A 22063-nucleotide genomic window follows, 5' to 3' on the forward strand; every position below is an offset into this window, starting at 1 on the left:
CAACAACTCTACTATGCTACTCAAAACCTGTATATTGTAAGGGAGCGCCGCCTGGTCGACGACTAAACCGGACGTCCTGCAGAGCTACTACACACAAACGTGTCAAATCTGGCGTGCAAGACGCTTTGGAGCTTATGAATAAGAGCTGGTCGCGCTTGCTGCACAGCTGGCCGTCTCCTCCGAAAGCGACACGGCGGCACTGACGGTGAGGCCATCGCACGACAGAGTACTGGGCTTGAAGTATGTGTTATGCCACAGCTTTTACAGCTGGGAGGTGTCGGCAAGCCAGTTTCCCGGGCGCTGTCGAAATCATCCCCTCGCGGCTCGACGCGCAGCCTGACTTTCGTCAGCGTTCTAAACTTTTTACGCCCTCCCCCTCACAGGAAAGGTACATAGTTTGCAGGCGGCATAGTAGGCCGCGCACGTGAACATGCAGCCGCAGTGGCCGCAGCAGCAGCCGGTGGCCTTCTCTACGGGGCCCCCTCCACCGCATGTCTTTGCACAACAGCAGCAGCAGCCAACGGGCTATGGTGCACCGCAGCAGCTATACATGCAGCAGCAGCCCCAGTATGTCCAACAGCAGCCAGCTCAGCAGTTCGCCGCGCCCTACCAGCCAGCCTACCAGGCTGGTACAGGCTACGGCGCACCGGTACGAACCGGATACGGCGCACCACCGCCGCACCAGCAACAACAGCAGCAGCAACAGCAGCAGCAGCCCCAAATGCAGCAGCACCAGTACCAACAGCAGCAGCAGCAGCAGCCACCGCCCCAGCAGCCGCAGCAACAGCAGCAGCCGTTTAGCCCTTCTGGTCGTGGCGGAGGTGGCGGTGGCTTCAGCGGGCGGGGAGGAGGCGGAGGAGGAGGAGGCCGCGGCCGGGGGAACTGGGGTCAGCAGCAGCAGCAACAACAACAACAGCAGCAGCAGCCGCAAGGGGGCGGAGGCGGAGCCGCAGGGGGCATGGTCTCTGCCATCATGACTCCGAGCGGACGGTTGCCACCCCCCACCAGTACCGTTTACAACCACCAGCAACCGCCGCAGCAACAGCCGCCGCCGCACGGCGGCAACCACCAACTGCAACTGCGCATCATGACGCCGCACGGCGGGCCGCCAGGGCAGCCGCACCACCAACCGCTCACCTGCACCGCGCCGCCGCCCCGGCCCTACATGCCGTCTCAGCACCCAGCCGCCTACGGCCAGCTGCTGCCGCCGCAGCAACCGCCGCAGCAACCGCAACAGCTGCCTCCGCAGGGGTACGCGCCACAGGGCGGCGGCATGCTGCCTCCGCCTGCTGCTGTGGGCTACGGGGCGGCGCCGCCGCAGGCGGTGCAGCCGCAGCCGCAGCAGATGGGCCCTGTGGTCCCAGTAACGGAGCGCCACGCGGCACCGCAGCACAGGGCCGGCGGCGGAGGCGGTCCTGCTGCCGGCGGCGGAGGCGGAGGCGGGGGAGGCGGAGGAGGCGGAGGAGGTGGCGGAGGTGGCGGAAGCATCTCCCGCATCATGAGCCCGAACGGCTACATTGGGGGCGGAGGCGGCGCCGCCGCTGGTGGAGGCGGCGGAGGCGGAGGCCGCGGCGGCGGCGGCGGAGGCGGTAACTGGTCAAACGGCGGCGGCGGCGGCCGGGACGGCGGCGGCCGAGGCCGCGGTTTCGGCGGCGGAGGCCGCGGGCGCGGCCGCGACTTTGCTGGCGGCCGCGGCGGCTTTGCCGGCCGCAAGCGCGGTGCTGATGAGATGGCGGGCGGCGGCGGCTACGGCAATGGCGGCGCACAGTACGACAACGGTCCGGAGGGAGCCGCCAACCCCAACCAGCAGCAGCAGCAGCCGCTCAGCAAGAAGGCGGCCAAGCGCGAGTTCCTTTCCAAGCCGTTGGAGGAGGTGGTGGCGGCGGCGGGGCCGGTGGTGGTGCGGCAGCCGCAGAACGAGGAGGAGCGGCAGGAGGTGGCCAAGTGGGTGCGGGCTGTGGGGGGGGCTGGGGTTGAGCGGGGGCGGGGGCAGGGGGGGCGGGGGTGTGAGGGATGACTGGGTGGGCGTGGAACGCGACGGGCAGGGGAGCTGGCGGTGAAGGACGTGACGGGTGCGGCAGGCTGGGAGTGCGGTGGGGATGCCGCCGGAGCAACGTCGGCTCCATTCCGTTCTCCCTCCGCAACCTCCATCTGCATGCACCCATGCGCTCTCCCTCTGCTCCTGCGTGTGCCCTCATCCGCCCTTGTGTTGGCTGCGGTACCTGGTCTTCCACTCCTCGTCCCTAACCACGCAACCACGCAACCGCCCGCCTACAACTTCGCTTCTTCTGAATAAATCATGAACGGCTATCCCCGCCCCCTTCCCCCCGGCATTTCACTTCATATTTGATACACACCATCCCATGGATGGCTACCCCCCAGGTGGATCGCCGACCGCAAGCGCTGCTACCCCACCTCCAACAACGTGGCGCGGCGCGAGGCGGAGGCGGAGGCGCGCTCCGAGGCGGGCGGGCTGGACCCCAAGGAGGAGCGGCGGCGCAAGCTGCGGGAGATCCTGGAGAAGCAGCGGGCCATGGGGCTGGACAGGTGCGCGGGCGATGGGGCTGGAGGTGGTGGTGGTGGTGGTGGTGGTGGTGGTGGTGATGGTGGTGGTGGTGGTGGTGGTGGTGGTGGTGTTATGGGGGATGGGGGTGGGGGGGGGGGAAATATGATGTGAAGGCGGTGGTGGGGGTGCTGATGATGGTGGAGGGGATTATGGCGGGGTTGGGGGTGATGCTGGTGGGAGGGGGTGCTGGCAGTAGGAGTATGGCGGCGCGGCAGTCGCGGCCGGGACAAGGGCGGGGGTGCCTGGGGAGGGTGCCGGGGGCCCGGGCGGCTGCGGCGCTGCCGGAGAATGTGCGGATGGCTTCAGTGCCCCAGTATCTCACTCCTCCCCCTGCGCTATCCCCGCAATCCTTGCCTACTTTCTTCTTCCAACGTGCTGCAGAGCAGCCGGGACCACAGACATGCTTGACGGCGGCGACGACGGCGGTGGCGGAGGCTACGGCGGCGGGGGCTACGGCGGCCGCGGCGGTTACGGCGGTTACGGCGGACGCGGCGGCGGGCGTTTCATGCGTGGCGGGCGCCGTGGTCGGTTCGGTTTCGACGGCGGCCGAGGCGGGCGATTTGGCGGGCGCTGGGGCCCCGGCGGCGGGCGCTTCGGCGGGCGCTATGGCGGACAGGGCTGGCACGGCAACGGCGAGGGCGGTGAAGGCGGCGGCGAGGGCGGTGAGGGCGCCGCTGTGGAGGGCGGCGAGGGCGCCGCCGCCGCGGAGGGCAGCGCGGCCGGCAATGGCACGGACGCCGCGGCGCCGCACGGGGCCGGGGAGGGGGCTGCGGGTGCTGGCGGCGGCCCTGGCGGCCGCGGCGGCGGCGGTGGCGGCCGCTTTGGTGGGCGCTGGGGCCCCGGTGGGGGCCGCTGGGGCCCCGGCGGCGGGCGCTTCGGCGGGCGGTACGGTGACGGCGATGGCTATCACATGGCGGGCCGTGGCGGCCGCGGTGGCCGCGGTGGCGGTGGCTACGGTGCCCAGTACGGCCCGCATGGGGGGCAGCAGCAGCACCCCCACCCCCACCACCAGCACCAGCACTTTGTGCCTCGGCCGCGCCCGCCCAGCCTGCTGGAGAAGCTGCTGCAGCGGGAGCTCCGGCAGGAGCGCAGCTGGCTGCTGCAGGTGGGTGGAGGCGGTGGCGGAGATGGCGGGTGCGGTGGGGCAGTCGTGCATGTGCTGGGGTTTTCGTGTGAATTTATGACATGACGCCGGCTAACTTGAGTTGCTGGCCTGCTTTCTGTTGCGCCGCAGGCCATTCGCTTCATCGTGCGCAACGGCTACCTCCAGGCAACAGCGCCGCCGCTCGCACAGCCCGCCGCAGGCGCCACGGACGATGGCAGCGGCGCGGCTGTGCCGCCTGCAGAGGGCTCACAGCAGCAGCAGCAGCAGCAAACGCAGACGCAGCAGCCGGAGCTGTGGTTCCCTCCGGGCATGCCTGACTCGCCCATGGATCCCAAGGAGTTGCTGCGGCTGCAGCTGGCGGCGGCGGCGGCGGCAGAGGCGGCGGCTGGCGTGGTGGATGTCGATGACGACTTTTTGCTGGGCGAGGGCGAAGTGCCTGAGGGTGGTGTAGGAATGGCGGGCGTGGCTGCTTCGGAGGAGGCTGGGGGCCCCGGGCAGGGGCAGGGGCCGCAGGCGTGGGGGGATGCGGCGTTGGAGGAGGAGGGAGCGGAGGGCGACGGTGACGAGGGGGAGGAGGAGGCAGCGGGAGAGGTAGAGGCGCATGGAGCGGTGCACGAGGAAGAGCATGATGAGGAGTTTGGCGAGGGAGAGGCAGAGGCAGTGGAAGCGTAGTCAGTGAAGTGGCGGTCGATACGTGTGTATGTGTGCAGCCTAACAGGAACTCCAGTGAAGTGCATGTGTGATGGGTTCGTGCTAAGTAACCTAGGCAGCCTACTAGCCTAGCATTTAGCTGTTCAGGGGGGTCCGGTCGGGCGGTAGGGTGAGGGGTGGCGAGGCTGGCACATGCGACAGCGCCTTGGGTCCATTCATTTGCATGCTTTGCTGCAGCATTTTGCTGCGACGGGTCTCAACAGTATGCTGAAGGATCGCCCTATGCAACTTCACTCGCTGCATGCTCGCGTGCGGCGTGCAGGAGTGTGTGAGGGACGGCTTACTGCAGAGCTGCGGATTGGGCTGTTGAAGCAGGGAGGGGTGCAGCGCGTGCCCACGCTTGTGGCCTCCCAGGTCAGGGCCTCGTCTCATGCATGCGGCGGCGTATGGATGCGGATGCGAAGGTGTTGGGCCCTTCCTTGCGACACTACCCTGCCACAAGAATGTCGTGTGGGACACAAGGACAAAGGCTGGGTGTATTTGGTTCACAGCCCTGTTATTTCATGCCACGGCGAGCGCTGTTCATTAAATGAAATAGTGGATAGCATGGTCGGGTGATGCTTTTGCCCGGCGCATGTTGCTGGACAGCTGCCGGATGGACCTGGCCGGACAGTACACAGCAAGTTGGATCTCCCGCAACCTCAGATGTTGCATGTTACACCTTCCGAAATCCCGTGCCTGCATCTATCCTATGTATTTCTTGGCCCCGTGCGGTGCGGCGCGGAAGCGTGACGAATGAAACCCCAGGTGCCTGCTCTATGCTGCTACACGGACGCGAGTAGCACCTCTGCCTGCCTGCACTGCCCGCCGAATCGTTTTTGCTAATGTGGGCTTCATCCAGCCCATACACCAGTCTAGCAAGAGCAAGAGTACGTGCCTCTCAGGGCACCAGCCTTCGAGTATGAAGCCTCTTATCACGTCAGTGTCTGCGGCACCGCCCATCAGTCTACTTCCCCAAGCTGCGGCGCAGACAGATTCAGCGCCAGCATCGCACTTCCTGCCCGCTAGCACAGTAGCCCTTCACACGCCATATGCATCAGTTTCGTCCCTGATTCTTGTCGCTAAGATTGTAATCACCTACCCACCTACCTAATAAGCTTTCGCCTTGCGGCGTGGCACCAAGCGAGAACCCCAGGAATAAACACACCATTGAGAAATACACTATTTCGACCAGCCAGTATTAAGAAACATGGCCAAAATGCGCACGATTAGCGCACGCAACGGGCACGTGGCTGACGCTCGCCCGCTGCGTCCAACAACGGCTGGGCCACCGCTCCACAACGAGTCCCCAGATGCGCGCGTGTTCCCGGGCCACACTGCCGGATGGAAGGCAAGCGCTTGTGCCCTGCTGGTGGCGCTTGCAGCTTGCCGGCAGCGCAAGCCTAGGCGCAAGCGGCTTCAAGATTATTCAGCCGCTGCAGTGCGCCTTCGGAAACACACATGCACGCACGTGCACGCGCACACGCTCCCCAACCAGGTCCTTGGGAATTTTTATAGTCGCGGCCATGCATTGTGTCAAGTTACTGCCGTACCGGGTCGCCGTACAGCGCTTGCAGCTTCTCACAGCTGCTGCTGCTCATTGAGACAACTTCTTGAAGAAAGAAGACGGGCACCGCAGTTCCAAGAGAATCAACAAGAGTGAAGTCACTTTGAGTGTTTAGAAGAAGTAAGCCTTCTTCTTGCCGCCCCTGCTCGCCAGGCCCAGCTTCGTGGAGGGGCAGCACTTGTTGTTGCTGTTCCAGATAGTGACCTGTTCGGGAGTTCGTGGCAGCGGGCAGGAAGCACGGGCGGGTGCTGAGTCCATGGCTGCGGAGGACGAGACGGCCGGCTCTCGAGGAGAGACACACATGGTGAAGGCTCCCTTGCACCCGCTCAACACCCTTTGTCCAAGGGCCGGTGGCAGCGGCATGCACCCATCATGCACCCATGCACCGCCGTGCAACGCCATACACCACGCACCCGCCGGCCCCAGCCACACGCGTATACCGTATTTCCGCCCTCGCCCTGTAACGGGAGATTTGCTCCCTTGTCAACCTAGGTAACAATCCTCCTGTTACACGCCCGCAGCCCCGCTCCTTGCTTGGCCTTGCGAGCCGTGCGCACCTTGCACGTGCCGTCTTTGCACAGGCCCGCCGGCGCCGCGCACTGGCCAGGAAGCACGACGATGCAGATCTGCGCGCCGATGGGGTTGGGCAGGTAGGCCCGCATGTTGCGGAGCGCGATGTTCTGATTGCCATCGCGTTGCAACCAACTGTACTCATGCTTGACGCCGTTGACGCGCATCTCGCGGATCTTCGGCTGGCACGAATCGACTGCGCGGAAACGACGGCATCCACAGGACGCAGGTGGGTAAAAAGCACAGCTGTTAGAATCGACCGTGTATGACAGCAGAAAGCGCGGGTACACAGCGGTACGGTACATGGAAGGCGCCGCATACGGTAGCACACAGAGCTAGGAGACTGGGCCGTGAGCTTGGGCGCAAGCTTAGAAAGCCAAAGCAATGCTTACCAATGGGAATAGAAATCTTGTTGAAGTCCATGTCGCAGCACGCGGCCTTGTCGTTCTTGCAGCCTTTCTCCTCGACCGTCAGGCAAATCTGAATCGCGGCGCTGCCGTAAATGTCAGTCGTGTTGGCGATTGTCAGCGCCGACCAGCCGAAAGGCGTGTTGTCATTCTTAGACACGCAACGCGGGCCGCCGGGCACATCCTGGGGGGGAGGCGGCGGGCTGGGGGGACGGGGCGAGGGAGGCGGCGGGCTGGGGGGAGGCGGTGAGGGAGGGGGAGGTGACTTGGGGGGAGGCGAGGGCGGGGGCGGGTTGGGCGGGGGCGGGCTGGGCGGGGGAGGGCGAGGAGGTGGGGGCGAGGGCGGGGGTGGGTTGGGCGGAGGCGGCGACGGCGGCGGCGGCAGGGGAGGAGGCGGCGACGGCGGCAGCGGGCTCGGCGGCGGCGGCGGGCTGAGGGGAGGGGGAGGACTGGGAGGAGGCGGGTTGGGAGGAGGAGGTGAAGGAGGAGGGGGCGAGGGGGGAGGCGGCGACGGCGGGGGAGGCGAGGGCGGGAGCGGACTAGGTGGCGGCGGCGGAGACGCCGGGTTGGGCGAGGGCGGCGGGGGGCTCGGCGGCGGCGGGTGCGGGGGAGGAGGAGAGGGAGGAGGAGGAGAGGGCGGCGGCGGCGAAGGAGGAACAGGCGGGGGATGAGGAGGAGCGGGCGAGGTGGTAACGCCGGGCGGATTGGGAGGCGAGGGTGGCAGCGGGCTGGGGGGCGGCGGCGGGTTGGGCGGGGGGCTGTTGGGAGGAGGAGGGCTGGGCGGAGGAGGCTGAGGGGGAGGGGGAGAAGGAGGAGGAGGGGAGGGGGGCAGGGGCGACGGAGGCGACGCGGCCGCCTTCGGGGATGGCGGCGTGGGGCTGGGAGGAGGCGGGCTGGGCGGAGGGGGCTGAGGGGGAGGGGGAGACGGAGGAGGCGGGCCGGGCGGCGGCGGGCTAGGGGGAGCAGGCGAGGGAGGAGGGGGAGGCGGCTGCTTAGGAGGAGGCGGGCCAGGAGGAGGGGGGCTGGGCGGGGGCGGGTTGGGAGGCGGCGGCGAGGGAGGCGGGGGTGCCGGAGGCGGGGGGCTCGGCGGGGCCGGGTGCGGAGGGGGCGGGCTGGGCGGCGGCGGCGACGGTGAGGTAGTCGGCGTAGGTGTAGGAGATGAAGAGGGAGAGGGTGAAGGCGAGGGGCTGGGGCTGGGGCTGGGGCTGGGGCTGGGGCTGGGGCTGGGGCTGGGGCTGGGGCTGGGGCTGGGGCTGGGGCTGGGGCTGGGGCTGGGGCTGGGGCTGGGGCTGGGGCTGGGGCTGGGGCTGGGGCTGGGGCTGGGGCTGGGGCTGGGGCTGGGGCTGGGGCTGGGGCTGGGGCTGGGGCTGGGGCTGGGGCTGGGGCTGGGGCTGGGGCTGGGGCTCGGGCTGGGGCTCGGGCTGGGGCTCGGGCTGGGGCTCGGGCTGGGGCTCGGCGATGGCGACGGCGACGGCTTGGGAGACGGCGGCCGCGGCGACGGCGGGCGCACGCGGGGCGGCGGGGACGATCTGACCCGGGGCTTCTCGCAGTTGTTCTCATCGCTGTAGCTCAGGCAGCTCTCGCTGCCGCCCTCGCCAGTCTCCACGACCATTTCAACAGTATAGGCCTGGTAGGCGGTTGTGCACTTGTCGGTGCACTCGTCCTGGTCCGTCACCGAGCGGCCGCACAGCAGCGAGCGAATGTAAGTCTTCGAGTTGTCAAACAGCCAGGTCTGAAGCAGCCAGCTATCGGCGGCCGTCGCGAAGGTACCGCAAATTGCAATCTCTGTCGACGAGCAGGTCGAGGATTCAAAGAAGAGATCGCCGTTGTCGGCGTACTGGATATTGTTGTCGAATGAGTATGCGTCGATGTCATCCAGAAGTGACTTCTGCGTCTGCAGGCAGGTCGCGGTGCTGAAGGACAACAGCGGGTGGTTGGGAAGGGGCGCCGCGATGCGCAGCGAAATGCAAGTCCGACCGCAATTAGGGGTGACGCCAGGCGGCGGCGGACGAGGAGGTGGGGGCGAGGGAGGAGGGGGCGAGGGAGGAGGGGGCGAGGGAGGAGGGGGCGAGGGAGGAGGGGGCGAGGGAGGAGGGGGTGAGGGAGGAGGGGGTGAGGGAGGAGGGGGTGAGGGAGGAGGGGGTGAGGGCGGGGGCGGGCTGGGAGGAGGAGGAGAGGGAGGAGGGGACGGGGACTTGGAGGGAGGTGGGCTGGGCGGGGGAGGACTGGGCGGGGGAGGGCTGGGAGGGGGCGGGCTGGGAGGAGGAGGGCTGGGCGGGGGAGGGCGAGGGGGTGGGGGGCTAGGTGGGGGCGGCGGCGGAGGGCTGGGGGGTGGAGGCGAGGGCGGAGGAGGCGACGGAGGAGGGGGCGAGGGAGGAGGAGGCGACGGAGGAGGGGGCGAGGGCGGAGGAGGAGAGGGCGGGGGAGGCGGTGGAGGAGGGCGAGGAGGAGGAGAACCCGGAGGGCTGGGGGGAGGAGGGCTGGGAGGAGGAGGGCTGGGGGGTGGAGGCCGGGGAGGGGGTGGGCTAGGAGGGGGCGGAGGAGGAGGGCTGGGAGGAGGAGGGCTGGGGGGAGGGGGCCGGGGAGGGGGTGGGCTAGGAGGGGGCGGAGGAGGAGGGCTGGGAGGAGGATGGTGGAGGAGGGCTGGGAGGAGGGGGACGAGGAGGGGGCGGGCTAGGAGGGGGCGGCGGAGGAGGGCTAGGAGGGGGAGGGCTGGGAGGCGGGGGACGGGGAGGGGGCGGGCTAGGAGGGGGCGGCGGAGGAGGGCTAGGAGGGGGAGGGCTGGGAGGAGGCGGACGGGGAGGGGGCGGGCTAGGAGGGGGCGGAGGAGGAGGGCTGGGGGGAGGAGGAGGCGGAGGGCTGGGAGGAGGGGGACGGGGCGGAGGGGGGCTGGGAGGAGGCGGGCTGGGAGGAGGAGGCGAAGGAGGAGGGGGCGGAGGCGGGCTGGGAGGGGGAGGAGGAGGGGGGCTGGGCGGCGGAGGGCGAGGGGGCGGAGGGCTGGGGGCAGGCGGCGACGGCGGCGGCGGCGATGGCGGCGGCCGGGGGGGCGGGGGGCTCGGCGGCGGCGGCCGCGGCGGTGCAGGGCTCGGTGGCGGCGGTGAGGGCGGAGGCGGTGGCGGTGGGTTGGGGTCAAAATCCGCCGTACAGGTTGGGCAAGTCACGGTCGCTGGCGTGTCAGCGAACGAGTACCTGTGCGCATGACATAATGGCATGAGAAAGTCAGGCCACACCCCACACCTATCAAGTACCAGCCGGGGACTGAACAGAGCGCGCATGAGACCTCCGACGGCGTTTCCGCCCACAGCGCACAGCCCACGGCCGCAGCAGCTCAGCAGCTCATCAGCGAGAGCGGGACGAAGCTTTTGGAGTTGCCCCTCTCTGGCCAACACTGCAGCCCCTTTCGCGTCCCAAGCACATCTGTTCCACGTCAGCAATGCCTCTACACCGTTAGGCCGCCGAGGCATACGTAGCCCTCAGCCCTCAGCCTGCTTCAGCCTTTCAAGCCCTCACCCACCCCCGTTGCAGACACTACGCAGCCCGCAGCCCTCGCCCTACATCCCGCCCTAATGCCACTCAAGCCCTTGCATATCACCCGCACTCACTCGCACAGGCCGTTGGGGCCATCGCAGATCTGGAACACAGAGCTGCACGGCGAAATGGTGTTGACGCAAATGCGCGTGCCCGGGAACGCCGAGCTGTTGGACTGAATGTCGTAGAACTTCAGCTCGTAGCCCTTGTCGCCTGTTGCAGGTGAGATATGTTCAGTCGTGAGATGTATATTTCGCAAGGCCAATCAGGTCAGCACTCTCGTGCGGATGAGGCGGCAAATGGAGCGGGCCTGCAGGGCGTGCGGTGGGCTCTCGACGCAAGCGCCATCCCACCCTGCGTGCAGCCGGCCGCCCCACCCCTACTCCGACCCCGTCCGACCCCGTCCCCATGCCCCCCCCCACCGCTGGAGGCGACCCAGCAGCGTCGCGCGAGCCCCCCTACCTGGTCCTGCCCTTCACGCTCTGCCCCTGCCGATGCTGCCTGCTGGCTCCGGACCACATACAGCAGCCGCATCCCTAGTCTCATGCACACACGCGCCGTAGGGGGCCCCCGTTTCCTTACTCCCTAGCGCCGATCGCTTCCTCGTGGCACACGCATCGCAGCTCACCGTTCCCAAGGTCGTGCGAGTAGGTATCCCAGCTGTTCCACCGGTCACCGTTGAAGGTGATGCGCTGGATGTTCACACGCTGGCACTCGGGGGCTGAGGGACGGAGAGAGAGCAAGGGACACAGTCAGCGGCGGCACATGATGACAGAAAGCATTGCGTTGGGGCGGCACAAGCAGGCTTGACTCCAAGCGGGCAGCAATGACGAAGGCGGTGAACGGGTTATTTGAGGGATGCGGGGCTATTGGGCCACGGCTTGACGAGCTATAATGGCGGTGATAAGCAGTTGGAGCGTTAGATAGACGGGGTGGCGAGTAAACAAGGGCAGGTGGCTGTGGCAGCTGATGTGGCCAAGTGACGTGGCAGGGGCCAAGTGGCACGACCCGCGTGCTCACGGACTAGGGGCAGGACTGACACCCTGACGGGTGGTGGAGGTCCAGGGAGGCCACCCTTTCGACGCAGTGCTTGACTCCTCTTCTGTGTCTCGCGCATTTAGCCCCTTCCCGGCTGCCCGGCGCATGCCTAGTCATCACCCACCGCCATCCAAACGCTATGCAGATGCTCTTATTGCCACGCCTAATCATGACCCCAGCCTGCGTGCTGCGTTCTCCTAGCCCCCTACAACGCAGCAGCGCCGCGCCGCACCGCGCCCAACGCGCCCGCCCCGCCGATCCACGCATGCATGCATGCAGCAGCGTAGAACCTTCAGGAAGAGCGGCTTACCGATCTTGAAAGAAAGCTTGTCCACGTTGGCCATCATGCGGCGGCAGCAGGCGCGGCTGGTGTCGCATGGGTCGCTGTCCACGTTGAAGCAGAAGCGCGTGATGGTCTCGTTGACCTGTGGCACGTGTGTGTGTGTGTGTGTGTGTGTGTGTGTGTGTGTGTGTGTGTGTGTGTGTGCGCGTGCGTGTGTGTTTGTAATTAGACAGAGGGGTTAGAGGGGTGAGCGACGCGGCCTGGCGCGATGAATGGCGTGGTGGTACGGCACGTGATGATCGAGATGGTGCGTGGAGCGGAGTGATGGCGGGTGGAGTGGAGTGGATGGCAGGCTGCGAGGCGCTGAGGTCATTAGTAAGGGCGATCAACGCGCAACAAGGGGTCAACGGCCCCTGACGGCCCCGCGCGCCTGATTGCATGCAGAACGGGGTTTTCGTCGCGCCACGCCACGTGACACCCCGTGTCCTGACAGACTAGTAATCAGGAACCGCCACACTTCCACCCCAGCTACGTACAGGCGGCTGCTGCGTAGGTCTATGTGATGCCTAACTGCGTGCCCGCAGACGCGTGCCGGGTCCGCGTCTGCTGATTTCCCAGTCGTTGCGTGTGCGGAGGACGTGCAGGGAAGGGCACTAGGGCAGGCGGCTGCTGACATGCGGTGATCCGGCTGCTGGAATGGCTCGCGAACTGTGCTGCAGCCTGCAGGTGTGCTGCCACAACACATACCAGGGGCAGCTGCGCTCATGAACTAGCACGACTCCCAATAACGATGACAGACTGGCCAGGACTGTTCTGTGCAAGCGGCTTCGACGTACACGGGGCTCCTCCCTCTAGCATTCATCCCACTTGTGCTGAGGCACCTGATGCAATCCCACGCAACTTCTGCCGCGGCGCCTTACCTTGCGCTGACTAGTAAGGCTTATTTTGTAGGGCGAGCAGTCGCAGTCGTACGTGGAGCAGGAGCACCAGGGGAAGTCCGTGGGCTGACGCGCCGCGGCGTAAGGCAGGCCTACGAACAAAGAGTGTGACCAACGTCGCAGGCTGGGTACGGGCTAACCGAGGGTCAAAACCGCACACACGCGTGTGGCGCTGGTGGGAGTGCGTCTTGATGATATTGGCCGTGACTGTACCGCATGGACATGTAAGGCGGCTATGGCGCAAGGACGGGGCGGCAGCAGCAACCAGGGCGCCGGGGAACACAATGCCCTAAGAAGAGTACTAATGCCGGCGAGCGAGGTGCCGCGCCCGCCACGTTGAGTCATGCCCGGTTGACAAGGAGTGGTATTGGTGCGTCGAGTTCGCTGTATGCTACATGGACGCTGCTCACCAGCAGCCAGAAGCGTTGCCAGCGCGAGGCCGGCCAGAGCCAGGCTGCGCCCAGACGCAGCCATCATTTTTTGCCTGTATGCAGGTGTTTATGAAGATCAGGATTCTACGAACAAGAACAATCGTGCTATCTTGACCCAACTTGTGTGAACATGCCTCCGGCAACACATCATGCCCAGCAGTCTGTGAGAAACGTCTGCAGCTGCTTCACATACTCGAGCCACGGCGAGCTCCATATCAATTCATACTTCACGTGAAGCTGAATAATACAGTGGCACCAGCTCTCAGTCGGGCCCGCGCGCGCGAGCGAGCGACGTTCTGGGTTCGCCACATCGGACCGGCCTGACCCAATCCAGAGGCGCTAATACAATCACACTCACCGTCGTCAAACTAGTGGACACTCTAGTCCCGGGCGTGCCCGCTGCGCGCAGAGCTCTCAGCAAGAAACCGCTGGCCGCCCCGCGCGCTCCTCTGTGGCTTTCAGCCAGAGGATAGTTTATAATGCACCAGTGGATAGACCCGTGTTGGGTTGGGTGAAGAGACGACGCGATACCGCCAGCAATGTACTCTTTATTTGCTGCACGGACTGAGGATCAAGCCAGGTCGCCGCTCTATCACTATTCCAACCTAGTCCCTACTTGGGCCTTCGGAACCTGGGCTATGTGTACGCCCAACGGAAGAGAACACCGGCTAAAGCATGTGCATCGGGCGTCGTACCCTTGCGCCCGCCAGCGCAAGTTGCATTCCCTTGACCCGAGAATAGCTTCATATAACATTTAGGCATGTATGTTATATGTAGAATTATAGAAGAATGGACGGAAGGCCCGTGCGCAGGTCGTCAAGTGCATGCTACTCCTTGGAAGATGATGCTCGTTATTATATTATGATGTTAACTTGCACGTGATCCAGCGCAAGCAGGGTCATGCGCGTGCTCAGGACATCGGCTGCTGCGAGGGTTGCGTTTCGGGGACTAAACGTCGCAGCAGTATGGCTGAGCTTAGCGGATCTCACAATTGCTACGTTTACGATTCAAACATTTGGATTTCGCACAGATCACAGGCAAACTGCTAACTGAGGCTAGCCTCGATGTCGGGCAGCTCACACTCGCACAAAACGGCCGCGATGCTTGGCGTCGGGCACGGCGCGACTGGGATTCTGCCAATGACACTCCCTCCGAGGTCGCATCCTCCTTGGGCCGAAATCTTTGGAAATGCTCGAATCAGACTCTATGGCGACCTTGCCATGCTACAAAGGGGCGTTGCACAACATTGGGTCGCCGCACGCGCACAAGCCCCTGGCTGTGTGCGGTGCGAGGAAGGTGCAGGCGACGGCATTCGCAGGCAACCGGCGCCATCAGCTGGGCAGGGCTGTGCAGCCATCACATACATGGACACGCCGCTCGAATGTTGGGTGTCAGGAAGTTACGGCAAGCTGTTGAAGGTCGTCCAGGTGGCTCGCCAGGTTGCAACGGGCCCTTGGACGTTAAACGACGTTCCTGGACATCTCAGTGCAGCGCAGGCCCCTAAGGTGCGTTGTGCCGCAGCACCACACCGGCACGCAACCTGCAACGCGAGCACGCAAGCAGAACTGTGAGCAGAACGCCAGGGATCACCACTCCAGCCACCTGAACCCAAGGGGCACCCCAGGACAGAACAGGAAAAAGGAAAGGAAGGCGAAACACGGAAACCCAGCACCGGGGGGTGCGTGCCTACTGTGGGGTGCGGCCGTGGTGTGTGTACGTGCCAGTGTAGACCAGGCCAACCTTAGTCATGTGCACCTTCGCGCACAGCGCCCCCGCTGCATCATGTGTTGTTGTATGTACTTCTCAGTGCTGCAGCACTGCGTTTACGTTTCATCTCTTCGTTCCAGGACGGTGACCTCAGTGTCATGGGCTCACGCTGCACTGCGCAGCACATACGGTATGCCCTGTGCGTGGGTTTGGCTGGAGCTCAGGGGAGGCCCTTCCTTGCTGGGGCTATATCAGCTTCCCCCGGGGTTCATCAGGCGCATGCACACGTTTTGCGCGCTGTGCTGCGCAGCCTGTGCTGGTACACTGATATACTCCAACACCCCCTATGTTACCTTTTGCTCGCGCGCGTAGCCGCCGAGGTGGTCCGCCACGTTCCTGTTACTGCCAGGGCGATCTGCTGTCAACAAGAGGCTCAAAGCATGCACCTGCCTGCGGGTGCGCTGCGACTTTGCGTCACACGTGTGTTGTGTGGTGTTGCGGTGGGTGTGCCTGGTGCTATCGCCTGGCCGGTCGCCCGGACCATAAGGACTGCGCGTCGGCAAACTACCAGCCTGTCAGCAAGCCAAGCTTGAAGCCAAGAGACTGTTGCGGTACCCTTTGCTCGAGCAGCTCAACCAGCGTGCGCGCTCATGCCTTGCCTTCGCAATTCGATTGTGTAGTGCTGGGGTCTGGGACTGCACTGCGCAATCTCGGGACTACGCGCACCTGTCCCATCGTACCGCGACCATACATGCTGCAACGGCCCGCTTGCTGGGAAGTGACAATTCCCTTTCCCGTTTCCTTCCCTTCCCTTGCGTGCCGCCTCCCTCACCCCCACCCCCAGGTTTGATTATTCCAGGCCATGCGTTAGGGCAGAAACCCGTCGCCAGATCACGATTCTCTCAAGCATTCAATTACATTAGGGGGCCCAGCAGGCTGGGGTGTCCAACGCCAAGCCTGCGCGCGCGCATGCATTTTGTATGCGAAACACGCTGGCGTGCGCCGCTTGACTCCTGCCTTTGCTCCCCACCCTCGCTATCACCACCGTTACATCAAAGCTGCCGCGTAACGCCCTTTCCGACCCGCTGTGAGCACCACCGAAGCCACCTATACACAACCGACCGCGAAGCAGCAATCCCGCCCGAGATCGGGGTACTTACCTGATGAAGCCACGGGGTGGCGCCGAGCGCTGTGCATCGCTGCACTGTGTCCATGCTATCAATTGAAAGAGGCTGTCCTGCCCACGTTGTTTACAGTCCACCTCTGCTGCCGGCGGCGCCGCACACATTACCGCGCTGTCGCGCTTACGTACTGCCCATCATTACTGCAAGGCTAGGCTCTGTGCTCAAGCACGCATGCTCAGACGCTGCAACACGCTGCCCCACACACGTCGGCCAACTGGCACTGGTGTACTGAGCCTCCTCCGGCCTCCGAAAAACCAAGGGCGCCAGCCTCCTCGCTAGCTGCATATCTTATCTGACCAACACGTCACTTGCCTGCCTGCCTGCGCCGCTCAGCCCCGTCCTGTCAGCAACCCGCCCCTGACACTGCCCCCAAACCACTGCGCTGGCGTCTGCGCATGGATGGCCTTGCCAAGCGCTGCCGCTGCGCTGTTGCTCCCTCGCTGCCACTGCCTCCCGGCGCCTGCCATGCTGCGCTGCGCACTACGCTGCTCCTGACAAGCTCAAACTCCATCCATTGTCATCTTCAACAAACCATCGCGTACCCGGTACCGCGCGAGCGTCATCGTGACACCACTTACGTCGCTTCGTTGACGCCGCACGGGCGCTGCTCTGCACGTGCGCGTGCGCCCCCGCGCACACGCCCGCACGTGCCGCGCAGCCGCTCGCTCCTCCTTGGGCCCGACACACACCCGCCGGTGGTTACCTGCGCACATCGCGGCGGTCGTCGGGGCGCCCGTACGGCGCCGCGCGCGCGGGGCCGGCGGGGTAGCGGCCGCCGCGGTCGGGGCCGCCGGCGCCGGCGCGGGCGTACCGGTCGTCGCCGGGCGGGTAGTCAGGGTACCGGCTGTCATAGGCTGCGCTGCCGCCGCCCGCGGGATAGCGGCTGTCATAGCCGCCGCCCGCGGGGTACCGGCTGTCGTAGGCGGGCGCGGCGTAGGGGTCGCGGGCGTAGGGGTCCCGGTAGTAGGGGTCCCGCTCGTAGCCGCCGCCCCTGTTGGGTTTGGGTGAAAAGATGGGCAGAGAGATTGAGTGTCAGGACGGGTGGGGCCGGCAGCACCGCGCAACGGCGCAAAAGCGAAGTGGGTGTTCTCGCCAAACCGGTGCTCTTGCCAAACCACAACGTGGAGCGCAAGCAAGTAGGGAGTACATGGAGCGCGGCCTGCGCGTATAGATGCCTCAGGTCCACGAGAATGCACTCACCCGTAGCCGCCGCCATAGCCGCCGCGGTCGTAGCCGCCACGCCCGTAGTCGTATTGGCGGGGGTCGCCGCCGTAACCGCCGTGGCCGCCACCATAGCGGTCACCAGCGTAGCCCCCGCGGTCTGGGTAAGCGCCGCCACCCCCGTAGCGGTCATAGCCGCCACCGCCAGCACGGGAGTCATAACGGCCACCGCCATACCGGTCGCCATAGCCGGCCCGGTCGCCGTAGCGACCGCCGCCGTCGCGGGCCGCATACCCGCTGCTCCGCCCCAGCGCCGAGGCCGGCGTCCCGGGCTTGATCTGGTCCTGTGGAATGGCCTCCTTCACGGAGATAGGACGACCATCAACGTCCTTGTTGTGCAGGTCGCGAACAGCGTCCAGCATGCTCTCCCGGTCCTTGAAGGTCACGAAGCCGAAGCCGCGCGGCTTCTGCGTGATCTTATCAAGCTGGATCACAACGTTGTCCGGGTTGTACTTGTCGAACACTGCGCACGCAACCGAGCAGCGCCAGTCAGCACACACGATTCGCTGTGGGCCCAAGGTCATCTAGGGCGGCACAAAACTCACAGTCGCGCAGGCCAGCCTCGTCCATGCGATAGCTGATGCCACCAACGAAGACCTTGTGCTCAGCCTTGGCGTCAGCCCCGTCCATTTTAGCATCTGCGTCGGTCATTGTCCTTAACGCCTCAGCTTAAGGACTTTTATAGTTTGTCTACGTCTATGCTCGCGGCATACGCCCTCTCACAAGGTTATAAGGTTGATGGGGGAAACTGGAACTAGCAAGTTGGCGAGAAGTGCCCAGTGCCCATGCGCACGCGTCGGCATTCGCCCTAATGTTGACCCACCCACGCCGTGCGACAATTAAGGAGCGTAGTCCATGCACCTGCTTTAGAGAAGGTTTAATCAGGAGAAAATGTCAGCGCGACGGTCGAGTCGACTGTTTCCAGCACTGCTTTCCGCGGTGCAGCAGGGCGCAGCAGCCGGGACCCAAGTGGGCGTTGCCCCTGTTAGCCTCCAAGCGCTATGTGCAGGGAGCCAGCGACTGCGCCTGCCAGGGCAAGGCATGGGGCTGCTTGGACGCACTTTTGCCAGCCAGCCGCTCGCAACTGCCGACGCCAAGGACAGATTTGACAGCACAAACAGTCTTCTGCAGGTACGGGTGGCGCATGCATGTGTGGGGGCCACACACTTTGGACTGGGGAGTCCACTCATTGAGTCGCGCATGTGCCTGCTCGCAGCAAGTGCAAGTGCTCAAGTTGCGGCAGGAGCTGGATGACGAGTCGGTTATGAACCTACATATACCATACACGCAGCTGCTGCAGATGATTAAGGCCAGGTGGGCTGCCCGCTTAACAATCCCAATACAATTTGACCGGCCTCCGTCGCGCCCCGCATCATGTTGCCGACTCGCCTGTCGCGCTCACGTACAATCATTCCTCACTTACCGGTTCACAGCGGCTCGGCACACGATGACAAGGAGGCGGAGGAGGTCGCGCTGGCATTGCACCGTGCGGGCGTCGTAATGCGGCACCACGACGTGGTTTACCTCAGACCTGAGGAAATCGCGGAGGTGGTGATGCAGGTGGGGGTGGAAAGCGGTTGAGCAAGGGGTACGGGGGTGGGTGGGGCCACGTGTGCTGCTGCCTGAAAGGGTAAGTCGAAAGCGGGGGCCGTTCGGTGCCCGCGCCGCCACGCACTGCAGCAGCGGTTTTGCGACCTGGACACCATCACCCAGCGCAGACCTCCATATACTCGGTGATGGCTCGGCGTCCTCGGGTGCTGGGACTGTCCCCTCTGTAACATCCGCATTCATATACTCTATTAATTTTTGCGGCGCGTCGTCAGATGCACATTTCCTGTGCTAATAACCCCGCCCGCCAGCCGCCGCCCGCCAGCCGTACCTCTTCCAAACGCCAGCATGCACGCGTGTTTGCCCGCACCACCCATTGTCCACACACATGGGAAAGCGGTAGGACGTGCTTACGCCTCTGGTCTGACATCCTTGCACACGGGTGCATACAGGTGCTGCCCGGGGGCAAGGACGACGCGTCCCAGAAGCTGGCTAAGATTGAGGAGGAGCTGACGGACCTCGATAAGATTCACGAACAGGTGCGCCAGCGTGATTGATGCATGATGGTGACTACTGTTGGTGGTGGAAGGCGTGGAGCGCAGCCGGGAGCTGGTGCAGGTGGCCCCTGTGCTGAGGGGGGCTGGAGAATGCGGCCAAGGCGTACGGCACGTGCTGACGGCGCGAGCGTGACGCGCGTGGGCGCCAGTGGCTGTGTGGGCGTGCGGGGGCGGCCCAGGCTGCGACCGTAGGAACGCCCGCGCCTGGCCGCTCGCGTGCCCGGTCGGTCGCTCTGTGCTGAGTGTGTCGTGTTCCGGTACGTGTGGGCGTGTGTGGATGTTTTCTTGGTGCGCAGGTGGACAAGCAGGCGAACAACGTGACCACGCGCCTGCTCACGGTGGGCTACGTCGTCCTGTTCGTGCAGCTGATCTCCTTCATCTACCTCACCTGGTACGGCGGGGGCGGGGAAGAACCCGCTAGGAGCAGGAACAGCAGCAAGGGCAGGAAAAGCGGGGGCAGCGTGTCCCGCAAACAGGCGAGCCGGCACCAGTGCATGTGCTGCTGGCTGCGCGGGTACATCCAGCGCACCTAGAACCCAATGGGAGAGAACGGGGCTACTAGAGCGACAGCGTGCTGGGTCCTCGCAAGGCTCCACTGCCGGCGCCCTTGCCACACTGACACCCGTCCTGGCCCCGGCCCCTGGCGCCTCGGCTGCTGCCCTGCTGCCCGGCTGGCAGGTGGGAGCTGTCGTGGGACGTGATGGAGCCCATCGCCTACATCATCTCGCTCTTCTACAGCCTGCTGGGCTACACCTACTTCATGGCAACCAAGGGCGGCGTGTTCGACCTGCAGCCCTTCAAGGAGTTCTGGCAGACTCACTACAAGGTGCGTGGCGGGCAGGGCTGGCGGGCGGCGCTCACTAGGGGCGGGTTGTGGCCGACCGTGCGCGTGTGGGTCGAGCACGCGCTGGCGGCGGGTTGCGCGCGCTGGTGTGTGCTCATGTTGCGGAGCTGAAGAGAGGGGAAGGCAGGGGAGATGGTGTGCCTGACAGTGTGCGGCTGCTGCTGCGCTGGCTAGCTGACTGGTTCACAACTGCAAACGTTAAACCTCTTTCATTGACACCTGCAGCAAAAGAAGGCCTCGGCCGTTCAGTTCGACGCGGAGCGCTACGAGTACCTACTCAAGGTGTGTGTGGGGCTGGTGATGTCGGGCGAGGGGCGGCGATGTGGGGTGAGGGCCGAGGACCTGGGAGGTCACTGCCACAGTAGCCAAGCAGGACCGCGGGATAAAACGTTGTCGTGTTGAGGGATGTGTTAAAGGGGCGACCGGTGACTCTGACAGCAGAGGGAAACGGAGGCAGGAGAAGGGCAGGGCCAGTCGGCCGCATAGGCCTATAAGCCAATCTAGGCTGTGGGCGCGCGTGCATAGTGCGGTGGGCGGGTGGACGCATGGGACGACGAGCCTGCTCCGAACCTCCTGGACGTATGGTGCATCGCTTAGAAGGGGACGGGTTGGCCGTGGGTGCAAGGCGTGCACGATGCTGACAGCGGGAGGCGGGAGTGGGTTTTGGTGTGTACGCGGCACACGGTCTTGTAGGGCGGCCGGCCGGGCGATAACTGTATAGGCGCGGGAGGCCGTCCGGGATACGTTGAGGAACAGCACTCAGAGCCACGAAGCCTCGGGAGAGGTGTGGAAAGGGGACACCAAGTTGGGCTGCAAGCGTGTATGGCGATGAGCCGCAAGCGGGTTGGTGCCGAGTTGCCAACCCTTTTGTTCAAGTTGGCTTGCCCACGTGTGCTCTGTTGTGCCGCACGCAGATGAAGGAGCGCTACAAGCGCCACCTGGCGCACGCTGCGCTGCGGCGGTAGTGCACACGTCGTGGCGGCGGCCTGTGGACCGGGGGGGCGGTCGGGGTCGCACGGGCCATCTCGGTGGTGTCGCGGTCATGCGGCCACATCATGCCTGGGCGCCAGGGTTTAACTGCGGCAAGCATGGAGGGTTCGGGCTTGCGTGTGGTTTGACCGGCTAGCGGTAGCGAGGCGCAGCATCGTGCCCGCCGGCCTACAGTTACGGTACTGCCGTTCTAGATGAGGGCGGGGCTCTGGGGCTGTTGTATGATACGTTGCGCCTGGGATGCGCACGGGTACTGCTGCGTGCGAAGAGGGCCCCAGATGGCTACCATGCTCAAGTACGGGACTTGGATTCGCAAGGCCAGCCGCTGCAGCTGGCGCCCAGTGCGTGTCGCCGGGTGCTCGAATGGGCAAGGCGAGTCCGTCACTGGGAGTCCGTCCAGGCCCAGACCCAGAATGGAAGGATTGTATGGATACTCGAATTGGCCCGGGGTGTTGGTACCAGCCGAAGGCTTACGCTTTGGCATGCCCATTTGTAGATTTTTCTGTGTGGATGCGTGAGCAAGCCATAGAAGCGAGTGTACCATTGTGAATACTAGAAGATTGGTTACGACTGTGTTCCGGCTGGACGTGAGTGTGTGTGCAAGCGAACGGTGAACTTGTTGACCTGAAATGAGGATGGATGTGCAGGCAATTGTGCGCGTCGTGTTGGCACGATAGGTAAAGGAGCTTGACATGCTCGATTACCTATGCCCACCTCTGGTGGTGTGTCGGTGCCATGGTGTTTCATCATGCAGACAAGGGCCCTGACTGCCCTGACACTTGGACATTGACTCCTGCATACCGTTAACCCCGACATGCCCCCCTTTATCATAAACGGGGAATGTAACAGAACCCCTTAAGTTGGGACATCTCTTATCCAGCCCTCTGCG

At 64.9% G+C, this 22063-nt stretch overlaps 4 protein-coding genes across 4 annotated transcripts; 2 read left to right on the forward strand and 2 right to left on the reverse strand.

The window, feature by feature from the left end:
- Positions 1–24: 24 nt before the first annotated feature.
- CHLRE_17g729050v5 (uncharacterized protein) lies at positions 25–5056 on the forward strand. The gene is made up of 5 exons (XM_043072395.1): positions 25–205; positions 384–1944; positions 2383–2547; positions 2948–3671; positions 3801–5056. Exons 2-5 carry the CDS (start codon positions 431–433, stop codon positions 4341–4343), a joined length of 2946 nt encoding a protein of 981 aa, XP_042914854.1. The 5' UTR covers positions 25–205; positions 384–430; the 3' UTR covers positions 4344–5056.
- A 12-nt stretch (positions 5057–5068) lies between these two features.
- On the reverse strand, positions 5069–14274 carry CHLRE_17g729101v5 (uncharacterized protein). Its single transcript, XM_043072396.1, has 11 exons — positions 13482–14274; positions 13103–13176; positions 12675–12784; positions 11782–11896; positions 11062–11154; positions 10508–10646; positions 10067–10094; positions 7265–8799; positions 6891–7138; positions 6486–6694; positions 5069–6132 (listed from the first exon to the last, which is right to left on the reverse strand). Exons 2-11 carry the CDS (start codon positions 13167–13169, stop codon positions 6040–6042), a joined length of 2637 nt encoding a protein of 878 aa, XP_042914855.1. The 5' UTR covers positions 13170–13176; positions 13482–14274; the 3' UTR covers positions 5069–6039.
- A 1458-nt stretch (positions 14275–15732) lies between these two features.
- CHLRE_17g729150v5 (uncharacterized protein) lies at positions 15733–17974 on the reverse strand. Its single transcript, XM_001697233.2, has 3 exons — positions 17781–17974; positions 17215–17698; positions 15733–17005 (listed from the first exon to the last, which is right to left on the reverse strand). The coding sequence occupies exons 1-3, from the start codon at positions 17884–17886 to the stop codon at positions 16714–16716; spliced, it is 882 nt and encodes a 293-aa protein (XP_001697285.2). The 5' UTR covers positions 17887–17974; the 3' UTR covers positions 15733–16713.
- A 100-nt stretch (positions 17975–18074) lies between these two features.
- CHLRE_17g729200v5 (uncharacterized protein) lies at positions 18075–22032 on the forward strand. The gene is made up of 8 exons (XM_001697130.2): positions 18075–18366; positions 18452–18549; positions 18669–18795; positions 19236–19322; positions 19637–19731; positions 20019–20166; positions 20410–20466; positions 21099–22032. The coding sequence occupies exons 1-8, from the start codon at positions 18277–18279 to the stop codon at positions 21147–21149; spliced, it is 753 nt and encodes a 250-aa protein (XP_001697182.2). The 5' UTR covers positions 18075–18276; the 3' UTR covers positions 21150–22032.
- The last annotated feature ends 31 nt before the right edge of the window (positions 22033–22063 follow it).

Source organism: Chlamydomonas reinhardtii, chromosome 17 (genome assembly GCF_000002595.2).
Source record: "Chlamydomonas reinhardtii strain CC-503 cw92 mt+ chromosome 17, whole genome shotgun sequence".
Taxonomy (NCBI): domain Eukaryota; kingdom Viridiplantae; phylum Chlorophyta; class Chlorophyceae; order Chlamydomonadales; family Chlamydomonadaceae; genus Chlamydomonas; species Chlamydomonas reinhardtii.